This window comes from Trachypithecus francoisi, unplaced genomic scaffold (assembly GCF_009764315.1).
Source record: "Trachypithecus francoisi isolate TF-2019V2 unplaced genomic scaffold, Tfra_2.0 Lachesis_group0, whole genome shotgun sequence".
Taxonomy (NCBI): Eukaryota; Metazoa; Chordata; class Mammalia; order Primates; family Cercopithecidae; genus Trachypithecus; species Trachypithecus francoisi.
The window spans coordinates 139048878-139075504 of NW_022681453.1; the positions used below are offsets into that span (position 1 = coordinate 139048878).

At 39.4% G+C, this 26627-nt stretch overlaps 1 protein-coding gene across 9 annotated transcripts in view; it reads right to left on the reverse strand.

Annotated features, from left to right (window-relative positions):
- Nucleotides 1-26627, reverse strand: part of ULK4 (unc-51 like kinase 4) — a 735134-nt gene that overhangs the window by 444971 nt on the left and 263536 nt on the right. For all 9 annotated transcript variants that reach the window (XR_004437258.1, XM_033212151.1, XM_033212152.1 and 6 more), the window contains 2 exons: nt 13796-13847; nt 13553-13697 (listed from right to left, as the gene is read on the reverse strand). Coding sequence is in view for 8 of the 9 variants with exons in the window: in XM_033212151.1 (XP_033068042.1) it covers nt 13553-13697; nt 13796-13847 (197 nt within the window). In the remaining variant the exon portion in view is untranslated. The remainder of the gene's footprint in view (nt 1-13552; nt 13698-13795; nt 13848-26627) is intronic.

A 26627-nucleotide genomic window follows, 5' to 3' on the forward strand; every position in this document is an offset into this window, starting at 1 on the left:
AAGGCTAGAATACATTATACAACCACAATAATTATTACATATAGGGTGGAATAAAAATACACACATACAGTCATGTGCCACATAATGACATTTTTGGTCAACGACAGATGGCATATACAACAGTGGTCATATAAAAAAATGTTTCTGTATCTTTTCTGTTTGGATACATAAATTATTACCATTGTATTACAGTTAGCAGCAGTATTCAGTACAGTAATAGGCTGCATAGGTTTGCAGCCTGGGAGCAAAAGGCTATACCATACAGCCTAGGGGTGTAGTAGGCTGTGCCACCTAGGTTTGTATAAGGTAAACTCTATGATGTCTTCACAATGATAACACTGCCTAATGATGCACCATTTCTCAGAAGGTACTCCCACGTGGCGCACGACTATAAATCAAAAGAAAAGAAAGGTAACACCTAGCACTGGACAGGAAAGAGTAAATTTAGAAAGGGAGTTAGACTGGTTAGACCATATCTCAAGAAAATGTATCTCTTAATTAAAATTTTAAGGAAAAAATATTGACTTTATTAGAATACTAAAAATGAGTAAATATTTACATATTGTTGGGCAAGAAGGCCTCTTTAGCATAACAAATGTAAAATGAATGAGAAAAATACTTATAACCTTAAAGTTTGTTTTTTTTTTTAGATGGAGTCTCACTCTGTTCCCCAGGCTGGAGTGCAGTGGCTCTATCTCAGCTCACCGCAAGCTCCGTCCCCTGGGTTCACGCCATTCTCCTTCCTCAGCCTCACGAGTAGCTGGGACTACAGGCGCCCGCCACCATGCCCGGCTAATTTTTTGTATTTTTAGTAGAGACGGGGTTTCATCGTGTTAGCTAGGATGGTCTTGATCTCCTGACCTCATGATCCACCCATTTCAGCCTCCCAAAGTGCTGGGATTACAGGTGTGAGCCACCGCGCCCGGCCACCTTGAAGTTCTTAATTTAAATACTTCTCAATGGCAAAACCACCATAAACAAACCAAATGAGGAAAAGGTAAGTTGTAGAATGTGGGTAAAACAAAAAATATTCTTACTATATAAAGAGCTACTGCAAACCAATAAACAAACCACAGAAAAATGGACACAATTCACAAAGAAGGAAATAAATGGCCAAGAAGCATGGGGAAGAAATGGTCTACGTCATCAACATCTGGAGGAATGCAAATTAGAGCTAACAAGGGTACAATAAAATGGGCAGTTTCATAAAGGGAAGTTGGTAATATAAACTGTTCATCCTGTTTTAAAAAATTGGCAGAATGTTTTAAATACCTTTAAAATGCATATAATTTTGAGGGTCGGGAGGAGACACAGGGTCTTCCTTTGTTGCCCAGGCTGGAGTACAGTAGTAAGATCATGGCTCATTGCAGCCTCAACCTTCTAGGATCAAAGGATTCCCCAATCTCAGCCCAGGTCCCTCCTCACTCCCACCCCAAAGTATCTGAGATCACAGGCTCATGCAACCTAATTGTTTTATTTCTTGTAGAGACAAGGTCTCACTATGTTGCCCACGCTGGTCTCAAACTCCTAGGCTCTAAGGATCCTCCCACCTTGGCCTCCCAAAGTGGTGGGTCTACAGGAGTGAGCCACTATGCCTGGCCAAAATGTATATGAATTTTGACACAGAAATTCTATCCCTAGAGATTCTACAAAAGGAAACAAGGATGTGTCCAAGGATGTAGCCATAAAAAGTGGTTTTTGTAGCATTATATATAATGTATAATACTGGGGAACTCCTAGATATTCAGTGATTGGGAATTGTTCAAATGATTTTTAGTACATCTACAAATGTAGGTATAGATAATTTTATAAGACAGCCAATAATATAGTGTTATATAAATGTAGATACAGTCACAGACAAAGATAATAACAATACAATGTCGAGGAATAGTGGGGACAGACAGGTTCCAAACAGAGAATTTCAGAAAGTACTAAGTAAATCTCACCAGGAATGAAGAAGCCATAGAATGAAGCAGGAAAATACTAACTTAAAACAGCAGGCAAGAAGCAAAACGTTGAGAGGTGAATAGTTGGGTAAATAACTGTTAATGTGTTCTACAATCTTTAGGTTAAAATGTTTCTAAGCAAGGGAAGGATTTGAGGAAGGTAATGTGTTAAAATGCAAATCTAATAGAATGCGACATGGATCTGAGGCTTGAGTTTACAGACATGTGTGTGGAAAGAGATATTCTGGGTTTAGGTAAATAGCAGGCTGCCAAACAGCAAGGACATTGGGGTAAAATCTAACTTTTGAGAAGGTTAAGTACATTCCTCTAGACTGCTACAAGAAAAGGGTAGATGGCTGATTCTTCTTGGCATTTTCTGCACAGTGTCTTTCAAAATGTGAACTAGGTGACATCTTTAGTCAACTTCAAAACTTTATAAAATGAAATTGGGTATAAATCAAACAATAGTTAACTTCAGGACTTCCCAGTCATGCGATTTTGATGTGATTGAGCTCTGTGTGATTCTCTGGTGTTTTGCATGGATACATAGATAAAAGTACATCAATAGTTAAATGGATACATAAAAGAATAGTGAAATGGACAGTCAGGTGGGAAAACCTATATCTACTTATATATATAGGTATGTATATGTACATATACACACTTTTTTAAGTAAAAGAAACGTAGGTACTTCAAAATAAATGTTAAATATAATTGCACATGGTAAGCTCTACTCTCTTCTGGGTTGTCTCTTCAATTAGATCAACAGCAAATTTTCATTATGAAAGCCTAAAATAGATAAAAGAAATGACTTAAATAACACTCAAGATTTACAAAACATATGCGAAGAACTGAAGTAGTAGAATTATCCTGACTATCCTGACTGAGAGGGAGCAAATAATATTTTTCGTTATGCTCTATTACCTACCGTTGACTCCCAAACTATCCCAATTTACATTTTGGTAGTTAGTAACCCAAAGAGGGAGATCACTGTACCTAAATGTGCCAATTTAGGCACAGACTCAAAACATTATACAATGATTAAGTAAAAGAAAAAAGGTAGAATATGATGATGCTTTTGATGAAAATTATCTGAAGTTAAATTTTATCTACAAAAGGTTTACCAAAGGTGAAAAATACCCCTTGCTCACAGATTGGAAGAATTAACATTAAAATGACCACACTGCCCAAAGCAATCTACAGATACAATGAAATCTCTATGAAAATACCAAAGTCATTTTTTACAGAAATAGAAAAATAATCTAAAAATTCATATGCAATGACAAAAACAAAAAAGGCCAGAATAGCCAAAGCAATCCTGAGCAAAAAGAATAAATCTAGAAGCATCACACTACCTGACTTCAAAATATATTACAAGGCTATAGTAACTAAAACAGCATGGTATTGGTATAAAAATAGACACACAGATCAATGGAACAGAATAGAGAGCTAAGAAGCAAATCAACACATTTGTAGCCAATTAATCTTCAACAAAGCCATCAACAACACACACTGAGGAAAGGACACTCTCTTCAATAAATGGTACTGAGAAAACTGGAAAACCATATCCAGAAGAATGAAACTGGACCTGTCTCCCATCATATATAATCACAATAGATTAAAGACATAAAACCTGAAACTATAAAACTGCTAAAAGAAAACACAGGGAAAACTCTTCAGGACCTTGGTCTAGGGAGAGATTTTATAGCTAAGACATCAAAAGCACAGGCCACAAAAACAAAAATAGACAAATGGGACTATATTAAACTCAAAAGCTTCTACGCAACACAATAAAGTCAACAGAGTTTGTTGTTGACTTTATTCAAAAAATAAGAGACAATCTGTTTACTGTGAGAAAATATTTGCAAACTACACAACCAAGAGGGGAACTAATATCCAGAATATATAAGGAACTCAACTCAGCAGTAAAAAACCAATAATAATAATAATAATAATAATCCCATTTAAAAGTGAGCAAAGGACATAAATATTTCTCAAAAGAAGACATAAAAATGGCCAACAGGTACATGAAAAAATGCTCAACATCACATCAACAGGGAAATGCAAGTGAAAACCACAATGAGATATCATCTTATACTGATTAAAATGGCTACTATGAAAAAATGAAAAATAAGAGATATTGGCAAGGATGCTGAGAAAGGGGAATTCTTATGCATTGTTGTGAGAATGTAATATAGCCATTATGAAAAACAGTAAGGAGACTTCTCAAAAAACTTAAAATAGAACTACCACATGATCCAGCAATCCCACTGCTAGGTATTTATCCAAAGGAAAAGAGATCAGTATATCAAAGAAACACATGCATTCCCATGTTTCTTGCAGCACTATTCACAATAGAAAAGATCAGGAATCAACCTAGTGTCCATCAGCGAATGTGAGATACATACCCAATGGAATACTCTTCAACCACAAAAAAGAATGAAATCATGTCATTTGCAGCAATATGGATGAAATGGAGAAATGGAGGTCATTACATTAAGTGAAATAAGCCAGGCAGAGACAGACAAATACCACATTCTCTTATATGTGGGAGCCAAAAAAGTTTATCTCACAGAGTTAGAGGGTGGAATGATACATTCCAGACACTAGGGAGAATGTATAGGCACAGTGGGGAATGAAGAAAAGGTGGTTAATGGGTACAAACATACAGTTAACTAGAAGGAATAGCTCTACTCTTTGATAGAGAAGTAGAGTGACTGTAGTTAACAACAATGTATTCTTCTTTTAAAATAGCTAAAAGAGAGGACTTGAAATATACTGATGCATAGAAATACTAAACACTTGGGTAATAAGTTACCCCAAATACTCTTGACTTAATCATTACACATTGCATGCATATAACAAAATTTCACATGTGCCCATAAATATGTACAAATATAATATACCCAAAATTTTTATGTTTTGAAACAGGGTTTCATTCTGTCACCAAGGCTGGAATACAGTGGCACAATCACAGTTCCCTGCAGCCTTGACTTTCCTGGGCTTAAGTGATCCTCCTACCTCAGCTTCCCAAGTAGCTAGGACTATAGGCACACAGCACAATGCCCAGCTAATTTTTTCTAATTTTTTGTAGAGACAGTCTCATTATGTTCCCCAGGCTGGTGTCGAACTCCTGGACTCAAGCAATCTGCCTGCCTCAGCCTATCAAAGTGCTGGGATTATATGTGTGAGTCACCATACCCAGACAAAACTTTTTTTTAAATAAAAAAAAATTAAGTAAACAAAAATAAAATACTCCTTTCTATTGTGATTCCTATCAAAGATGGTCAAGTTCATACCTATTTTAACATAGAATGCTTATAGCTAAGGGAGACAAAGAAGCAATACAGAACCATCCCAGTGTCCTTTGAGCCACAAACAGAGAAATCGGGTAGTCAAACTCAAGACTTTTGCTGGACATTATTCATAAGGCAACTAAACAACCCTACAGTGTGTTGCCACTGACAGATAAATTCCAGTTCCTAAAAGGAAATGCCATTCTAATTTGTAAGGAATATATTCCTTTCTCAGATTCTAAAAAACAAAGCCTTAATAATTTATGAAGTTATTATGGCCCTGATAATTTTACAGGTCACAAGAGAATTACAAAAAAAGAAGGGCTGTACTGATTTTCCCCAGGAGAGAAATGTTCAATGTCATACTGTTATAAAATATTGTAAGCACATTTATATCAGCATGATCTCTTTTCAATACAAACACTCAAAGCTAAAAAATATATATATATAAAACTAAAATACATGTTGGCAAAATGGTTCCAGTCTACCAAAGGCAAATCGCACAGCATATTTTTCCCACAGCTTGCAACATCACTTAAGCCTTTTCTGACTACGCTATCTAAAACAGCCAGCCCCTCCCTCATTCCCCTTACCAACACACACTCTCCCCTTACAATGTTTCATATTTTTCTTTATAGTACTCACAATTAGCTGAAGTCATCCCACATGTTTATTTCTTTATTGCTTTGTCTTGACCACAGGAATGTAAGCTCACTGAGGGGTGGGAATTTAACCATTGCATCCCCAGTGCCTAGCACATGGAAGTCAGTTAATATGTATTTATGGAATGAATTAATTTAAAAAAGAAAAAAAAGAGGCAGTAAGGAAGACTGGAAGGATCTTGAACTGCATATGCACAATCACACGATGTAGTACTAATACAAATTAGATTTACATTCATAAGAGTATGAAAATTTCCACCTCCCCAATAATAAGCAATGGTGTTTCCTGAGTGAAAATCTAGTCCTATTTACAGATAAATACTAAAAGAGAAATGTCCTCACCTTATGTAACACATCTCAGAAAAAAATGTCCAAATAGTCAGCATAAGACTACTTTCAGTACTAACATTTCACTGATAATAACTTTGATATTAAACTTCTGAGAGGTGCTGATTTTAATTAATAAGGTCAATTTGGGCTTAAGTTCCATTAAACACTGCCTCTTCTCTTCTGCATAAACCTTTAAAATTAAATCTTGTCTCTCAGCTGAATAAAAATCATGGTAATTTTCTGAGTATATGTGGTATCTTTTCTCCCAGAAGAGAAGCAAATCTTTGCTCATTAATCACACAGATAACTGAGTTATGACACTGGCATTCCAACTATCTTGAAAAAAGGAGGAAGTGAGTGCATACACACCAAGTTATAGGCAAGGTCAAGATTCGAATCCAAACAAGAACCACAAGATAAAGATTATCATGGCCAGTATCACCAACTTAGTAAGTATAGAGTTTCCTCAAGCTGGTGGTAAAATCTGAAGTCAGACAGAGTCAAAGCACGACAAGGATTTGACACATCATTTTCAGCTTGAAGATGGAGGGATTCTGTAAGAAGAAATGCAGGTACCTTAAGGCACATAAGGCAGCACAGATATGGGTACTGTAATCCTATAAATGCACCATGGGTTGAGTAATTGCCCCCCAAAAAAGTATGTCCAAGTAATAACACCTAAAAACACATCAGTGTGACCTTACTTAGAAAAAGGGTTTCTGGCGGCCGGGCATGGTGGCTCACGCCTGTAATCCCAGCACTTTGGGAGTCTGAGGCAGGCAGATCACAAGGTCAAGAGATCGAGACCATCGTGGCCAACATGGCGAAACCCCGTATCTACTAAAAATACAAAAATTAGCTGGGCATGGTGGCACACGCCTGTAATCCCAGCTACTCGGGAGGCTGAGGCAGGAGAATCGCTTGAACCCAGGAAGTGGAGGTTGCAGTGAGCCGAGATCGCTCCACTGCACTGCAGTCTGGTGACAGAGCACAACTCCATCTCAAAAAAAAAAAAAAAAAGAAAAAGAAAAAGGTTTCTGAAGATGTAGTTAAGAAACTCAAGATGAGATCATCCTGGGTTAGGCTGGGCGTGGTGGTTCACACCTATAATCCCAGCACTTTGCAAGGCAGAGGCGGGCAGATCACTTGAGGTCAGGAGTTGGAGACCAGCCTGGCCAACATGGGGCAACTCCATCTCTAAAATACAAAAATTAGCTGGGTGTGGTGGCGCACGCCTGTAGTCCCAGGTACTCAGGAGGCTGAGGCAGGAGAATCTCTTGAACCGGGGAGGCAGAGGTTGCAGTGAGCCGGGATTGCACCACTGCACTCCAGCCTGGGTGACAGAGGGAGACTCCATCTCAAAACAAAACAAACAAACAACAAAGAAAAAGATCATCCTGGATTTAGGATGGGCCCTAAATCTAAATCCAGTGATGGCATACCCATAAGAGAAAGGGAGAGGGAAAACTGAGGCAGAGACACAAGGGAGAAAGCCGTATGAAAGCAGAAGTACAAATTGGAGTGATACCACCACAAACCAAATATCACTTGCAGACATCAGAGACACAGAACGGATTCTCCCTCAGGGTCACCTGAAGGAACCAATGCCACCAACGCCTTGATTTCAGACTTCTGGCTTCCTGAACTGTTAAAAAATGAATTCCTACTGTTTTAAGATAGTTGGTGTATATAAATTGTTACAGGAACACTAAGAAACTAATACAAACACAAGAAACTGAATTCTGTCAACAGCCTAAATGAGCCTGGAAACAGATTTCTCTCCAGAGCCTCTAGACTCAGCCCAGGGGATGCCTTGATTTCAGTTATGTGAGAACCTGAGCAGAAAACCCAGGGACACTGTGGCAGACTTCTGACCTACGGAGCTGTGACCTAATAAATGGGCATTGATTTAAGCCACCAAGTTTGTGGTAATTCATTATGTATCAACAGAAAACTAACCAGACATTTACAGTTAAATTTTCTTGTATTATATCAATACTTAGAATCTAAAGTTATATAAAAGTTTTGATGGTAAGTATCCTTTTCTTGACCTTAGTGGAAATGTCCTTAATTAAACAGTATTTCTAAATTGTGATAAAAGGAGCATTAGAGCTCAGAAAGATATAAATGGGTAGGTCATGAGAAATACTGTCCTAAGGGCACAGAGTACTGAGAAACCCTGAGCTTTAGAAAATATGAATTGTAAAACTCAAAAGCAAAGCACAGTTTCAGAAACAACACACGCTCCCTCCAGATTTACTAACATTATATAGGCCCAAAGTTTAATAAAGGTGACTTCAATATAAACTTAATATTTCAGCAAACATTTTTACATACATGACTTACAAACTTCTTCAGTTAAAAAAAAAAAAAAAAAACTTCTGAAATTCTTGGAACTGTCAGAGACTAAGCTCTGTAAAAAGGCAGAGGCTATCCCTATCTTGGTCATTAATATTTCCAACAATTAGAAACATGCCTGTGAAATAAGATACATTTAGTATCAGGTGAGTAAATGAACTGATGAAGAGAGAAAATATTGTCTCTCCAGCTTATTTCACCTGACTCTCAAGGTGCAGGTTTCTGCTGGAAACTAGCTAGACTGCTTCCTGCCCAGTATGCTGCCTCTTCCATAGCTTTGCTTATCCCCTTCCTGCCTGGGGCGCCTGCCCCCCCGTCACATTTTTTTTTTTTGAGACAGGGTCTCACTCTATTGCCCAGGCTGGAGTGGTAGGATCACGGTCACTGTATCCTCGACACCCCTGGGCTCAGGTGATTCTCCCACCTCACCCTCCTGGGTAGCTGGGACTACAGGCGTGTGCCACCACGCCTGGATAATTTTTGTATTTTTTTTCTAGAGATGGGGTTTCACCATGTTACCCAGGCTAGTCTCAAACTCCCGGTCTCAGGTGATCCATCCACCTTGGCCTCCCAAAGTGCTGGGATTACAGGCATGAGTTGGTGTGCCCAGCAGCCCCATTTGTTTTCTATCCAGTCATACTCAGGTTTCAAAGTCTAACTCAAATACTATCCCTTTATAAATGGTATTATAATCCACATGTGATAGGCACTAAACAAATACTTTAAAGTTCATTCTTTTTGTTTTGTTTTGTTTTGTTTTTGTTTTTTGAGACAGAGTCTTGCTCTGTCACCCAGGCTGGAGTGCAGTGGCGTGATTTCGGCTCACTGCAAGTTCCACCTCCTGGGTTCAGGCCATTCTCCTGCCTCAGCCTCCCGAGTAGCTGGGACTAGATGCACCTGCCACCACGATCAGTTAATTTTTTATATCTTTAGTAGAGATGGGGTTTCACCATGTTAGCCAAGATGGTCTCGATCTTCTGACCTCGTGATCTGCCAGCCTCAGCCTCCCAAAGTGCTGGGATTATAGGCGAGAGTCACCGCGCTCGGCCCCTAAAGTTCATTGTTTAGAAAGTAAAGCATGCACATGAGAAAGGATAATGATTCTTTGATATTAATTCATCAATTTAAATAGCACACAGTTCATTCATGGTATTATGATAGGCGTTGTGATGGTTACCTTTATTTGTCAAGTTACTCAGTAAGTAGCGTACCCAGACATTTGGTCAAACATTTTTCTGGGTATGGCTGTGATGGTGTTCCTGGTTGAGATTAACGTTTGACTCGGTACACTGAGGGAAGAAAGTGGCCCTCCCTAACATGGGTGAATCTCATCCAATCAAAGACCTGAACAGAGCAAAAAGGCTGAGTAAGAGGAAACTCCTCCTGCCTGACTGCCTTGAACTGGGACACAGGTCTTCTTTGCCTTTTAACTGGAACAGAAACATTGGCTCTTCTTTAGTCTTTAGCCTGCCAGCTTTCAGACAGCAACTACACCACCACAGGATCTCCTCGGTCTCCAGCTTGTCAAACGCAGATCTTGGGACTTCTCAACCTCTGTAATCATGCGAGCTGATTTTTTAAAATAAATCTTTATTTCATACACACACACACACACACACACACACACACACAGCTCCTACTGGCTCTGTTTCTCTGGAGAGCCCTCATACAGATATTTATTCTTACAACTGAGCTTTTGTTCATATTACACAGCAGCTCTGATAAGCACCTGGAACATGGCTATTACATGGTACTTAACAAGATTAAATTTTTGTTCTTCCTGAGCCTTTTTCCAGAAGTATTAGAAAAGATATCCACCCTTTCTCTAGGATTACCCTCTCTGCCAGGAACCATTTACCTACCAAGTGGATGAGAATAGGAGCCTATCTGAGAACAAAGCAGAGTAGATGTAGGCAGAGCAAAAAGATGGCGAGAAAGACACAAACACGGAGTAGCACAGACAGAAATCAAGCCCCTAAATCCAGCTGTATCCACGAGTCTTTGACTTCTCAGTCATGTGAGCAAATAAATTACTTTATAAGTTAATTTGAATTGGGTGTTACTGTTTGCAAATAAAGTCTTGAATAATACAATACTTCCCTGTGCAAACTGGAGAGCCTACCATACATGTACATGAAAAGGCTGTCACAGTGGCTTTATCAAAAGTATTGTTTAAGGTCAAGGGAAAGCTAAAACTTTAACAAAATAAAATGTATCAACACCAATATGTCTCCTTGCCAAATTGAAGTGGGTACTACACAGTTCCCATGGACTCTAGCAACTTCTTAATTCATAAGCTATTATATTTGTATACTCAATGGAGAGCATGAATTTTCCATTATTAATATTTCTAAACTTGTAACTACCAAGAGTTATCTTCAAAGATGAAACTCCTTGCCAAGGTTCTAGTTTTCTAGAGTTAAGGAGGTTAAATGAATGTGTTACTTACATTTCATTTTTAAAAATTTTGACATTACATCTATTGAGCCCTTACTATATATGCCAGGAATGCACAAAAAGCATTATATATTTTAACGGCCAATTCATTTCTATGAAGTATGTACCATTACTATTATTCCCCTATTACAATCTTCAAAGATTAATATGAGATTAAAATAATGAGCCTAATAATAACAGTCATGGTGCTAAACACTTGTCAAGAGGATACTATTTGCCACACACTGTACTAAGTGTTTCAAAAGAAGCATTCTATTTAATCTTTACGATTACCTTCTAAGGTAGGTACTATTATCCCTGTTCTACAGATGAGAAAACTAAGGCTTGGAGACTGAAATGCAGACCCAAGGCTTATACACCACAACCGAATCAGTCTGAAAGGTTTGAAAACATTCCACATCGCATCCAAATAAATTGCATACCATTATCTGAAGTGCATTTCAAGTTGTGTAATAAAAGCTTGAACTCATCTACGTTTTTTATGCTCTTGAACTGCCATGCGGTTTACATTTACATTTTCCTCTTTAATTCCTCATCTCTGGAAAAAGTAAAGACTCTCATACTAAAGGAAATATTTATTCCAGCTCAATGAGTAACACAGGATCACTGATTTACAGTTAGCACTTTTTATTTCACAAACTGTTCCAAAACTGGGCAGACTTCAGATACACAGAAACGTGGTTTCAGACTAACAGAGCTTTAAAAAAGCTATTAGTAAACTAAAAAGCTATTAGTGAAGTCCTGTTGGAGTAAATCTGATCCCTACTGTGTGGAGGAGACATCTCTGTCCTGAAAATGCCTCTCTACAAGTTTTTACATAGCAGATATCCAAAGCACGTATTTTCTTTTTGTTTTTGTTTTTTTCTTAAGAGACAGAGCCTTGCTATGCTGCCCAAGCTGGCCTCAAACTCCTGAGCTCAGGCAATCTTCCAGTCTCAGCTCCCCAAATACCTGGGACTACAGGCACGAGCCACTGAACCCAGCTCTCAAGGCATATCCTTTAAATATCATATTTTGTACAAAAACTAAATGTAAGGCATTTTCTTGTCAGAAAGATGCATATAACTATATATGAATACTTTTAGAAGCATAAAATATACTAGAAACATTAATCCCATTAAAGAAGGGTATAATCTTTAATTGAATTCACGTAAGTGTAGACCACAGACATACACTCACATATAACAAACGTAACTGAAAAGTTACTTATTGACACTTTATCACTGAGCAAACTCCACATGACAAAGTTTCAAATAATTGTCTTACTTTGGGCATCAAAAGTACTCTTACAGTACATATTAATTATCAGAGCTGTCCCTGAAACCAACTGCAGAAGTGTAAAAAGGAAAAAAGAAACAAGAGGCTGGCCTAGAAATCAAGCCATTACAGATCAAGCTCCAGTCAATCAAGACAGGCTCCCCCAGACAGTGGAAGGGTCAACACAGAACACCCAAACACTTATTATGAGGTACCTTCCTCAAACAACTGGAGTAGTTGAGTGCTTCATCTATAGCAACTGGCAATTTCAGTTATTTGGGTTTTCTTTAATGTGAACCTAATATTATATGAGAGTTCAAACTCTTAACATTGGCCAAAATCAGAATGTAATTACATCTGGTTTGTTTATTATGATCTTTTTTTCTTTTTTTTAAATGAGAACAGCGGGTCTCAAGAAGTTGAAACAGTAGAGGGAAACATTAAGTTAGGCTGTCATTCTTATAAACCTGCCACACCGACCCAGACTGCGGTCGAGGCCCTGAAGAAAGCCATGATCAGGCAGGCATATTAATGCATGATATACAATCTAGCATTTGTTTAATTTCACAAAATCTTCTTTAATATTGACATATGGCATATACTTTTTGGAACTAGCTTTGATAAAATTGACAGTGTCCCCTCAACTATAAGGTGAGATTCTGGGGTTTCACATGTTTGCATTAGGTGCTCTCAGTAGTCATCCTGCTGTGTGTTTGCTCTATGAGCAATGGAGTAAAAGAATACAAAACCCCTTTCTCTTGATGAATACTCATTACCTGTTCTGCCACCTCCACCCAACCCCTGAGAAAGTCCTGCTCAGAACTAAACCTAAGTTCTATTCCAAGAATTTGGAGAAAGGCATTACCTCTACCTCTATTATTTCTGAGTAGAGCCAGAAGTCTCAATTTCATGTTCCAGTAGTCTTGTAACATTGATCTTCAATCATAACCCTCACCCCTTGGCCATGAACACCTTTAAATCTGCATAACTTCAAAATCATGCTTCTGGCAGAAAACAGATTAAGCTTTAAATGGATGTCTTCAAAGATGAACTGAGATTCTTCTGGGTCTTCTGCAGTCTAACAGTTCCTGCATCTGTCTCTAAACTTTTTTTACAATGAGTACACAAGCATATGTGTATAAATAGAAGGACATCAAGACCCCAACCCCATCACTGAACTTCGTTTGACAGAAGCTTCCTGGGTAGCTTACACTTCCCTGCATGAATACAATTGCATGATACTTACTGGGGAAGTAAGACATCTCGAATGAGAGCCAGAAGATTGCTGTCAGAATCGACACTGGCCTTCTCCTTGCCATCCCCAAACTCCTGGTTCACGAGTAGAGATGTGGTTTCTGAGAGCAACCGCAAGCTAAAGAGTCTCCACTCCACTTGAAAGAAAAAAAATGCCAAGAATGTGACTCCATGGAGATAGAATGAAAACAGAATGTGTAGCTGATGGAATTCTTGTTGGTGTCATCACACTTACCATTTTGGCTTTGAACCAAGGACACCAAGGGTGGCAGGATATAATCAACAACCTAAAAGGAAACATGTAAAAGACTTAGTTCAAATCTCTATGAACACAAAACTGATATCAACCACTATCTATATTTTTTCCACAGACAGAATCCCTAATCAAAGGAGTGAAAAAAACAACGGCTAAGTTTATTCTGGATTTCAGCTCTCCATGACATTTAATAAACCACCAAGCTCATTTAACTCTAAAAGAGTCCTCAAGTCAAAATGACATTATGAAAATTAAAACAGTAATTTCTCAAAACCTTCAGGGTCTATGAAAGGAACTTAAAATATAATGCAAAATCTAGTTGGCACAGGTTTGCATTAAACCATCAGATTAGTTATGTATAAGCTGGTGATCATTACTTCAAGTTTAACCTAAACAACAATCAAAATGTTGGGGAAAAAAGAGACACATAGTCCCCATGTTTTATCAAATACATCAAATAACTATGACAAGTTGGTCTTGGTTATTTTTAGGAATAGACCCCAAAGATGTAAATCCACTAGACAAACCACCTCTTGAGTTCCCAGTTGTATCAGACAGAGAACAATCAATATGGTTTAAAACTTAACCCCAAAAGACAAGCATTTTCCTCCAAAATACCAAAAAAGAAAGAATCCCTATGCTCGTCTAATGATGAAAACTACTGTTTCATTTGATGAACTATTTTAGTGACAACAAACAAAATTCCCATTGTTTGTGTATTTGTTCTCTCTATACTGATAAAAGAGCAGGAGAATCTGTGCACCGCCAAATGACATCTTGCTCTCCATACCAACAAAACAATGCCCTGCAGAGGCAAGAATCTCCATATGTGATTGGTGGCCCACTAGCATTAACATGTTCTATCTCCACTTGACATAGGAAATTTCTATGTGATAGTATATCTCAATATTTTTACAAGGACCCTAAGAACCAGGGGTTTAGTTCACCCTCTTCCACTAAGTGATGTCACATTACATCACTCAAAGCACAGGTATTTTGAGAACTCCAAACTTATAGTTATGTCTAAAGAAAAAACTATGCAAAGGAAAGAAATATATGCTGCTATCAATACTACCAACATGATCAGCAGCTATCTTAAAGGTTGAATAGTATATATCACGAGAGGAGTAACACTGAAACAAATGATCTAAGTGCCCAACTCAAGAAATTTAAAAACAATTAAATAGTCAAAAAGGCAAGCTTGTCAGAAGATGAATACAGAAAAATCAACAGTATTTATGAGACAGAGTAGGAATGAGGCTTGGCTCCAGCTCATCCCTACTAGAGCATTCTTTCATACATTCCCAGTGATTACAAAACCCATACCACTACCTCACTGATGCCATACCCGCTAACCCCAAGGCTTTAGTCATGCTATATTGTTCCACCGAGCTCTCAAAATGTTTAACCATGCCTTTTACTTAAAGAATTCCAGGAACTGGCCTTAGGAGATCCAAACTATCAAACCAAGGTTATGGAGTGTCCCACCTCAGGAAGGAATGGCAGCCTTGATGCTCCTGGACAGACTGTCAGGTGGCCCATTACTCAAGATGACCATTGTAACCACATACGCTGCCCTGCACACCCTACCCATCATGTGCTTTGCCCAGTCCAGCATGCATACCCTACCCCTCGTATCAATTTCCATGCTTTGCCTAATACAAAATCCCAACCAGCTCTTTTCAGAGAGTCAGTCAGGGAATTCTCTTTCTCTCTGTCTCTGTCTCTCTCTCTCTCTCTCTGTCTCTCTATCTCTCTGTCTCTCTGTCTCTCTCTCTCTCCCCCTCTCCATGCTGCTTCCCTCATCGCTGGACATAAGCTCCAATGAAGCCGTGTCCGGGAGAACTCTGTCGGCCTCATGTCCTATTGCATTAAGAGCCCAAGAACTCATGGTCAGTAACATATTCATTCAGGGCTTATCAGGGATGACCAGACATAGGGAGCTTTTTTCTCCTCTGTGGAGGGAGGCTTGTGAGCCAGCAGGACAGCGGGATGTGACCCCTTCGTGGCTGACAGGAAGTCACCTGAAGTTTTGATTCAGCGCTGCTATGACTGGTGAGTTCTTCCTCCAGCCTCCCTGAGATTCCTCACAACCCACCCCGGACAATGCTTTCCCTTCCCTCCTGGTCTTCTATTTGTTGTGTCTTTCTTTTTCTTTCTTCTTCCTTTCTCCTTCCCTTCCTTCACTTTTCATTAACTTCATTGTTTCAGCCTAAATAGACACCCGTGTGGTACTGCTTCAACCTCAATAGACACCCATGCAGCACAGGCCAAAACGGTCATTCAGTTCAGCTGGTAGGAAACTGTCTGGCACTGGGCTCTGTAATTTTCTTTAAGTACATTCCCTCCCTTTGCCACGCCTTGTGGGAAAGGGAAGGCTGTGGACTTTGTCGTCTGTCTATCCAAGCCTGCAACAAACCCTGGGTGTTATCTTTGTGAAGAGAGGACTGACAGCACATGGGTCCTGAGTTTGTGTCACTCTCGTCCTGATCCATTTTTCCTTCTTGTGTGTTTCATTTGACATCTGATTCCCCCTGGCAGACTGTTACGTGGCATCTTGCAAAGATAAGAGGCTTTCCTTCGGTTCCTCCATAAAATGGACAAAAGATGACTTTCTCTTGTCATGCAGCTTGGCCCCCACAGCTATGCTGCAGTGAGCAGTCAACAAAAGCTGCTTTGCTCTTCCAGAAGCTACACAGAAAGGGAACCCAGAAACCTGGCATGCCAGCAAAAGGTTAAGGATTTCTTACCAGCCAGGCTTCTGGCCTGCTTCTCTGTGCAAACCAGTTGAGTGAAACGGTAAAGACAATTGTTTGTCTCAAGGCCTATGACCCCTATAAGCCTGTTGTTTGGCAGACTCATCAGTTACCAACATTGCTGCAGGTCCTTGAAACAAAAACTGGATGAGGTTTCCCTTTCATTTTATTTTCTGTCTTTGGGAGCTTGACCTTATGACCGTGGGGGGTTCCCTTTCTTGCTATCTAGCATCCAGAAGGTGGGAATTCCGAGGCTCATGTCAGGTAGCTGGTCTGAAAGAACGTGGAGTCTGAGACACAAGCACACATTCTTTGTCCCAAATGTGTCAAAAGCCCTTGGAGATGAGTTGCCTTAAAAGGTCCCACCCCAAGGGGCTTTTGTCATCTTTTGCTATCTTAAATCTATTTCAGACAGTAAATTCTTGGAGACCATGGAGATGCCTCCTCTACCCCCTCTCTAGAAATACCACTTGCTTATATTATAAAAACCTGAAAAATTACCATCTGAGTTTTAAAGGGTTTTTGGATTGAGTCGCTACTGAACCTAAGTACATCATTAAAGGAAAAGCACTTTTCTTATTCTCAACAATTTTTAAAAGGTTTAAATTAAAAAGAAGGATGCATAAGAATGTCATGGCTAGCCTTACATATTATCTTGAGCAGGTGAAATTCCTTGCAAGCTTGAAAATGGCTACTCGAGTTTCCTTCTGGGAAGACCACTGCCTCATGCTGTAGCTCAGTGGCTAAGGCTGTGCCTTTTCACAATGGCTGCCTGGGTTCAATACCTGGCATAGGGAATGAGTCCTTTCTGGTTTTATATTTGTGTGACCTTTGTCATTTATTATTTTCTCCTCCATGAACAACTTCTGACTTCCTGTCTTGAATTTTCCTTTCTCTGAGCTACCTTTGAGGTGATTCTAAATCTTATAAAAACTGCTTGCCCTAAAAGGTTAGGCAAGGACAATAACTTGTTCAGCAGGAAGTAGTTTCTGAAGATGAGATCTTCGGCCCTTTCTCCTTAAGCATAAAGAAGGTGAAATTTCTCAGCAGGGAATGAGACAGCAGGAATGGGGCTTGGCTTCAGCTCACCCTCACCAAAGCATTCTTTAATACATTCCCACTGATCACAGAACCCACACCACTACCTCACTGATGTCTTACCCACTAATCCCAAGGCTTTAGTCATACTCTGTTGTTCTTCTATGCTCCCATAATGTTTAACCATGCCTTTTACTTAAGGAATTCCAAGAACTGGCCTTAGGAGATCCAAAGTTGTAGAGTGTTCCACCTCAGGAAGGAATGACAGCCTTTTGTCATTGGCCAGACCACCAGGTGGCCCATTTCTCAAGATAAACATCATAAGCAGTTGTGCTGACCTGTATACCCTACGCTTTACGTTCTTTGCCCAGCCCAGACTGCATATCCTACCCTATTTATTAATTCTTATGTCTTGCCTAATAAAAATTTCCAACCAGCTCTTCAAAGAGTTTGTCTGGGAATTCTCTCTCATGATGCTTCCTTTATGCCCAGGCACAAGCTCCAATGAAGCCTTGTATGGAAAAACTCTTTTGGCCTCATGTCAATTTCTATTGCACTGAGAGCCCAAGGACCATGGTCAGTAACATTTATATGTACCTACAACAACCAACTGAATAACATAATTCAAAAAAATTCCATTTACAACAGGAATATTGTGATCTTAGCAAGAATATATATATATGGATATAAATGTATGTGTGTATACGCATATGAATATATTTACAGGTACTATAGTCGTTAATGGACTTCTGGGTTCTAGACCAACATGGAAAGAGTTTGGAAATCATCACAACCAACCATACAACAAAGAAAAAGCTAAACAAACTAAAAATCTACAACTTTTCTTAGATAGGTCAAAGAATTGAAGTCATAGGGAAACCAACATCCTCAAAACTGGAGCGACAAGCAAATTCAGAAAATCACAGCTTACCAGGAGCAGGAACCGCCACTGGAGACAGCAATTACAACAACATAAAGGGTGATTGACTGAAACTGTTGGAGATTGAGCATGGACTAGTATGAGAGATTAAAAACTCCCAGAGGCCCAGCCTTAGGAGAGCCCCATGCTTCTGCAAGTGTTACCGTCAGGAGCTCCCCACCAACACCACTTTTCAGGGTGAACTTGGAAAAAAATCTCCTGGTGCTTCAGGAGGGGAAGGAGAAATTTAACTATTTTGAAATATGCCCAGAGCATTGTTTAACAAAAGTCTGGACTCAGGGAAGCTATTTTACAACAGCCTAACTTAATGGGTTTTTAGCAGAACTTAACTCCCCAGGGCAAGGGAAATGCCCAACTCCAGGCCCCTCTAGCCTTCTTGTCTCACCTACAGTGGGAGGTTGGGGGTGCTGAAAAGCACTTGTGAAGGTCACAGCCTAGGTACTCAGGCTCACTAAGAGTAAGACCTAATCACAGAACGATACAATACATCCCTTCCCCCAGCACCTTACCACAACATCAACACGGCTTCAGTATAGTAACACAGACTTACAACTGACACAGGTGGTATTTAAGACAGAGTTCTTAGGGAAACCCAAAGACAACAGGAGAGAAAACAACTCGGTTACTAGAGGAAATTTTAGTCTCTGAAACCTACAACTACCACAAACAACCAACACAGCCTACCTCCTGGCCTTTTATAAACATAAAACTTCACACTAAAGGTCCATTTACCTAAGTTCAGTTCACCTGACACATCAGGCTGGAATGAAATTTTCAAAGTGCTAAGAGAAAAAAGCCACCAATCTACAATTCTGTATACAATGAAATTAGCCCTCAAAATTGAAGGAGAAATGAAGACTTTCTCACAGACAAAAATTGAAGAAATTTTTCATCAGCAGACTTGCCTTGTAAGAAATATTTAAAGAAATTCTTCAGAGTGAAGGAAAATTATAGGTCAGGAACGCACATCTACATAAAGAAAGCAAGAATGGCCGGGCGCGGTGGCTCAAGCCTGTAATCCCAGCACTTTGGGAGGCCGAGGCGGGCGGATCACGAGGTCAGGAGATCGAGACCATCCTGGCTAACATGGTGAAACCCCCCGTCTCTACTAAAAAATACAAAAAACTAGCCGGGCGAGGTGGCAGGCGCCTGTAGTCCCAGCTACTCTGGAGGCTGAGGCAGGAGAATGGCGTGAACCCCGGAGGCGGAGTTTGCAGTGAGCTGAGATCTGGCCACTGCACTCCAGCCCGGGCCACAGAGCGAGAATCCATCTCAAAAAAAAAAAAAGAAAGCAAGAACGTTAGAGAAGTGAATAAATGAAGGCAAAACACAGTTTTTAATAAGAAGACTCAGAGAGGCCAATTCTCTGAAAATTAATCTATAATTCCAACACACACAAAAAAACCTAACAAGGTTTTCAGGAACTCCTCATATTGACTCTGTAATATACATGGAAAGCAGATCAAGAAGAACAGAAAACTGGCTAGGTGCAGTAGCTCATGCCTGGAAGCCACTTGGGGAGCTGAGTTGGGCAAATCACTTGAGGTCGGGAGTTCGAGATCAGCCTGGATAACATGATGAAACCTTATCTCTACTGAAAATGCAAAACTTAGCCAGGCATGGTGGCAGGTGCCCGTAATCCCAGCTACTCGGGAGTCTGAGGGGCAAGAATCACTTGAACCTGGGAGGCGGAGGTTGCAATGAGCTGAGATTGTGCCACTGCACTCCAGACTGGGCGACAGAGCAAGATTCCATCTTAACAACAACAAAAAGAATAAAAGAAAACTTCCAAGAACGCTTGGGAAAAGGATGCCTAACTCTAACAAGTTTCCACATTTACTATGATGGAAATAACATGCTATAAGCACAGGGCTAGATATGATCAATGGAACAGAATAGAGAGTCTAGAAACAGACATATATGGGAACTCTCTATATGAGAGAGTCATTCAGAGTAGGACCTGAATCTGGCTCACTCTCAAAGATGGTATAGCCAAGCATGGTGGCTCACACCTGTAGTCTTAGCTACTTAGGAGGCCGAGGTGGGAGAATCGCTTGAGCCCAGGAGTTTGAGAACAGCCTGAGCAACATAGTGGAACCCCATCCCTAAAAAATGAATAAACAAACAAACAAACAAATAGATGGTTTATCTAAGGCCCTTACTAAGAATATATGAGCAAACCAAATAGCTAAAAAGTTTTCTTGGGGCCACTTTTTACATCACTGCTATAACTCTATTCATACTATTTTTCAGTATAAAGAAGGTATTTTTTAAAAGATTTGAACTTACAAAAGTATTTGTTTATGGTACAGAACGTCAATTTCTTTAGAACAAAACAAAACCTAATTTGCTTTTGTATCCTAGTTATCAGCTGAGGTCACCGTAAACTTTGAGTTTCAAATAAAACCGTCAGCCTTGCATACTATTAAGCAATTTAGTGTCCTTTCCAAGATTTCTGGGAATTTGCAGAGGCTTATTTACTTTCCCATGATTCACTGCCAACTCTGAGTTTCTACCTCACTTATCTGCTTTTTACCTTCTCCTGCCTGCTATTTGCTTCTGGGAGACTGAATATACTGGTGGGAGCCAGACTATATATGACAATATATGACAATAAAACTCTAACCCACAACCTCTACAGGTACCAGTAGGGAAGCCAAAACCACAACCTCGGTAATAATTAGACTGGGATGGTTAGGATTTAGTCAATGACTGTCATCTTCAGTATTTTTTGTACTCTTCCAACTTAGGGCCGACTAGAGAAAGCCAAAAATGTTCCCCGAACCAACCACATAGGATGTCCTGCTTCTAATGAGCCCACTTCCAGTTTCCCCTGCCAATAGCCTCCAATCAGGGCACACCTGAAGTCTTCCCTCTCCCACTCCCTTCCTTGCCTTTAAGTCTCTGCCAAATGCTAGCGATGTCGGCCAACTTCTTTGCTATAGCATTTGGTTGATCTTTGTTGATTTCTACCCACCAGTGTAAGTCATAGAACATAGCCCTTTTTAATAATTACATTTAGAAGACTCACAAATTCTTGGTAGGTATACCAGAATTTATTGAAAGTCTGGAGTAATGGAGGGTTTATAGCAGCAACGCCAACAATTTAAAATTGAAGTTTATCTGTTTTTAATCATCTTCAATCACTTGCAACTTTAACTTTTCTCACAGGCCTTCTTCCTTCACAAGCTCTGGGCTCCTGTCCTGCTGCCTAACTTTTTGGCTTCTAGGCAGCCCTCCTCGTTGTTTCTGCCTCCTTTCCTCTTTTGTCAACTCTCCTACCAACCAATACATTTTTATTTCTTATGCAGACAAATTTTAGCTATTCTGCTACCCCTATCCCCTTTCTTCATCCAGGGTTCTAGGCCACTCCCCAATCTTGCCTACAAAAGAAACAGAAACTCAATACAGACCATCCATGGCCTCATAGCTATAGAAACGCCAGGCATATGTTTCCAGGTAACAGCTTTTCTGTCTTCAACCAGACCACCTTTCCAGGACAGAGCACCTATATGCAAAAGGGAGGTTCTTCCCTCATAATCCAAGCTCATAACGTTGCAGCAGGTAGGCAGGCAGACATGAGCAGGGCAAGAGAGGGCCCCTGACCCCAACCAGGAACATCAGGCAACATCAGGTGATAGGCGGTTGTTAATTGTCTAAAATTACTGGTCACAGTCAGTGCTAGGGAAAGGCAGTCTCCCTAGATAGAAACACCTGAAACTGGTGATCAGAAGCTTCCTGGTAAGATCTAAGGAGTTAGGTGACTGGGCTCAAGCATGTGCACTAAGAGGCAAAATGGCAGAGTTTAACTGGTATATGACCTTCTGGGAACATTCTAGTGGTAAGGGAAGAACTGCCTCAAGTGAGCATGTGTACAACTCCAGTAAACACAGCGCACATGTGGCCCCTCCCAAGTTCTGGAGGCCACTGCACATGTGGACAACCCACCCCAAGGGAAGCATCAGGGGAGAAGAGATGCAGACCCTGGAAGCATGCCAACGTATAAAACCCCAAGTCCAAGGTCAAACCACAAACTTGAATCTCTCAAGTTGCCCACTTGGCCCTCTTCCAAGTATACTTTACTTCCTTTTGTTCCTGCTATAAAACTTTTAAATAAACTTTCACTCCTGCTCTAAAACTTGCCTTGAGTCTGCCTATGCCCATGAGTCAAATTCCTTCTTCTGAGGAGGCAAGAACTGAAACTGTTGCAGACCCATACAGATTTGCCACTACTAACAATACCTCCCCCAAAGATGGGAAATTCTCTCTTCCAAATATCCTTTTAAACAGTATTATCTATTTATTCATTTCCGTTAACATCCATTGATTTTTAACTAAAGTAGTGGCTAAATTGTCTTAGGACCTGAGAAATTTCAAACCCGATAACACACCAACACAAAGAATGAGTTAATACTACACTTATTGATTAATCATGTTACATACAGGATGTTTGGAGAGTGTAGTCTGATACATGATGAAGTGCAATCTGCATTTTGAGAAGTCAAATTAAAATTGTTCACTTTAACGACAACGTGACACCAAACAGCAACAATGCAGCAAGACAATAAAGAACAACAACAAAAAAAGGACAAAGCCCTAAAAATTATCATTATCAAGTCACTTCTAATTCATAGTGAGAAAACCATGACAACAAAATCTGACACAGTATATGACAGCAAACATGTTCTAAACCTTTGAATGGGCATGGCTTTGCTCACTGGTACGGGGTCACCTTATTAAAAAGAGACTGAATCACTGAGACAATAGACAATGAGTACCTTTTTGCTGCTGTGGAGCTCGATAATATGCTCACCAATGTTCTGCCCTTCCAGAATCTTCCACAGAATTTATACATATACATATTTATATATACTACTATATGCTGCATATTTAATGACATCTGTAATATATATTTAATGGTATTAAAATAAATGCCATTGCACCCTAATCAAGCTCCTCTGTACCAGTGATCTCTATTATAAAATTCCATCACTCATTATTTGTTTTAGCATAGGGACAATACACTTATATGGAATAATCCAAGGAATTTTAATAATTAATACTAGTAATATTGATTTCTTAAAGACATTCACTTGTGCTAAAGTTCATTTGACAACGTGTTCTGAAAGCAAAGACCTACTGAACTTTTTGAAAATGGAAATTCCCAAGTCTGGTGACTTTTATTTCTTTGCTCAAACTAGGACCCCCACTCATTTTTTTAAAAATGTGTGAATATATGTGCACATTAGCTTCTCTGTATATCAGTTTCTCTGCATGTTAATGATTCTCAATGACATGTCCCAAATGAAATGAATGTCTATGACTTAGGAATGCTAAGACAGCTCTGGGACAATAGTACATGCTAAACAATAGTAAACGCATTTGAAATTCATAAATAACACTTGCATCACTAAACCTTATTTTACTTGTTCTTAAAGTTATTGTTGCCCAAGATGATACTTTGTTTAAATCTTCTTTCCAATATTAAATAGCTATGAAAATGTTAAGGAATTCCCACGGTTATGTTAGGTTGGTAACACACTATTGGGAAGACTGTGTCGAAACAGGCATTCTCATACATTGCTAGTAAGAAAAATGGTAAAAGCCTACATAAGGGATTCTGGCAGTATCTAACAAAAGCACAAGTGTATTTACTCTTTGATCCCAAAATCACCTTTCTAGTGATTAAACTGGTAAATCACAATTTACCCCGAAGATACACCTACAACAATAGGAAACTAAATATGAACAAGATTATTTATTGCTTATAATTACAAATATTAAGCAACTACCTAGTGGGCCAAACATTGGTGGAATACTAAACTTGTTTTAATAAAGAGTGAGAAAAATCTCTAAGAACTGATATGGAGTAATTTCTAACACTCATTATTAAAGGAAAAGGCAAAATGCAAAAGAACGTACATAGTATGTTACTTACGGTATAAGAAGGAAAAATAAGAAAACATATACTCTCTTTACAGAAAGAAATATTAAAAGGACAAATCAGAAAACAATGAAGTTGTTTACAAGGGTAAGGAGAGTATGATGGAATGGCAATGGAGTAGAAGGGATATATATTTCAGGGAAGGGAGTGGCACTGCTCTGAATATATCTTTTTCCATAGTTTTGACTTTTTTGGAAGCACATCCATGTTCTACATATTTTAAAAATTAAAAGCAACAAAAGAGGAAGGAGAAAAAGAAAACCTAAAATTGAAAGCGAACGGAGACAAATCAACAGTACTTCAAACGAATATTATAACCACACCAAAAGTGGGGAAGGGAGCTAATCCAAGTACCTTATGAACACAGTATTCACTATATACTCCCAGTGTTGCTTGGAGATGAGAAAAGGTTGGGAAGGCAAGGAATTCAGCAAACAAATTGTGACCTCATTTGGTTTGTTTTGGTATTGGTTTCAGTGAAGCAATTCCATAACAATTTTAAATGTATTACAGGACTAAGCAAACAAGAAAATGTGCTGATGATGCTGAAGCCAAAACTTCTACAAAGAGATACACAAATATAGAATGGGCAAAGGCAAGAAAGAACTGTGTAGGAGACTGGATACGAAGATAGCATTGTGAACTCATGATTTCAAATATGTATGTATGTACATATAGGCACGTGTATGTAAATACGTATAGCTGTCCCTCAGTATCCACAGGGGACTGGCTCCAGGGAGAGACCAATGTGTCAACACGTAATTGAGTAGGAGCATCGTAGGGGCTGTTATGGAGGGAGGTATAGAAAGCTATGGACCTCAGAGCAGGGAGGGACATACTCTGTTGGGTGGGTAGAAGGGAGTCTCACAGAAATTACTTTTGAACAGGGCCTAGAGAGAAAAGGAGGAGGAGATAGGGCAGACAATCTAACTTGGGGGATGAGAAGTCTAGGTTCACATAAGGAATGCTGAGTATAGTTGGGCCTCAGTATCTGAGACAGATTGGTTCCAGGATCCCTTTCCCTATACCAAAATCCAGGAATCCTTAAGTCCTTTATATAAAATGGCATTAGTATTTGCATATAAACTACACACAACCTCCCATATACCTTCAATCATCTCTAGGTGACTTATAATATCTAATGCAACGTAAGTGCCAGCGAATAGTTGTTATACTCTATTTTTAAAATTTGTATTATTTTTTATTGTTGTATTATCACTTTTCATTTTTTTTCAAATATGTTTTATCTGCTGTTGATTGAATCCAAGGATGTGGAACCTGTGAATATGGAGGGCCAAACCATCTGTGACTATACGGTATGAATGTGTGTTCATATGCATATGTGTTAGTCTACTCAGGCTGCCATAACAAATGCCTTAGACTGGGTAATTTAATAATAGAAATGTGTTTCTCACAGTTTAGCAGGCTGGGAAGTCCAAGATCATGGTGCCAGCAGGTTCAATGTCTGGTGAGGTCTGCTTCCAAGATGGCATCCTTTAGCTGTGTCTTCACATGGCAGAAGAAGTACACAGGCCAAAACAACTCCCTCAAGTTCTTTTAAAGGACACAAATTCCATTCATGAGAGGGGACCCCTCATGATCTAATCATCTTCTGAAGGCCCCACCTCTTAATACTATGACACTGGGGATTAAGTTTCAATATATGAAGTTTGAGGACACATTCAGACCATCACAATGCATATACATGCATGTATTTCCTAACTGCTTCTTGGAAGGGCTAGAAGCTAAGATGTCCCAGAAGAGAAGAGCACACTTAGTGCCCCATCTTGGTCTCTAATGCCATTTCCCAGTAAAGAAAACCAACGCTCCTCAGAGAAATGACTGATTTCATAGCCAGGGAAGAGTAGTAACAAACTAAGGAAAAAATATTTTGTTGTAACATAAAATAAGGCAGCATTCAAAAAAGAATAGGCTATGTCACAAAGACACTTGAAAGAAGTCAACTTGAAAGGGCTTGCACTAGCCAAATCTGGAAAATATCAGGACCAAAATAATATAGTAATGAAGTCATTGATAAAAATAGGAATCTGTGGTAGACTGAATGATGCCTCCCCAAAGACGGCCATGTCCTGATTTCCAGAACCTTCAAATTTGTTATTTACATAGCAAAAG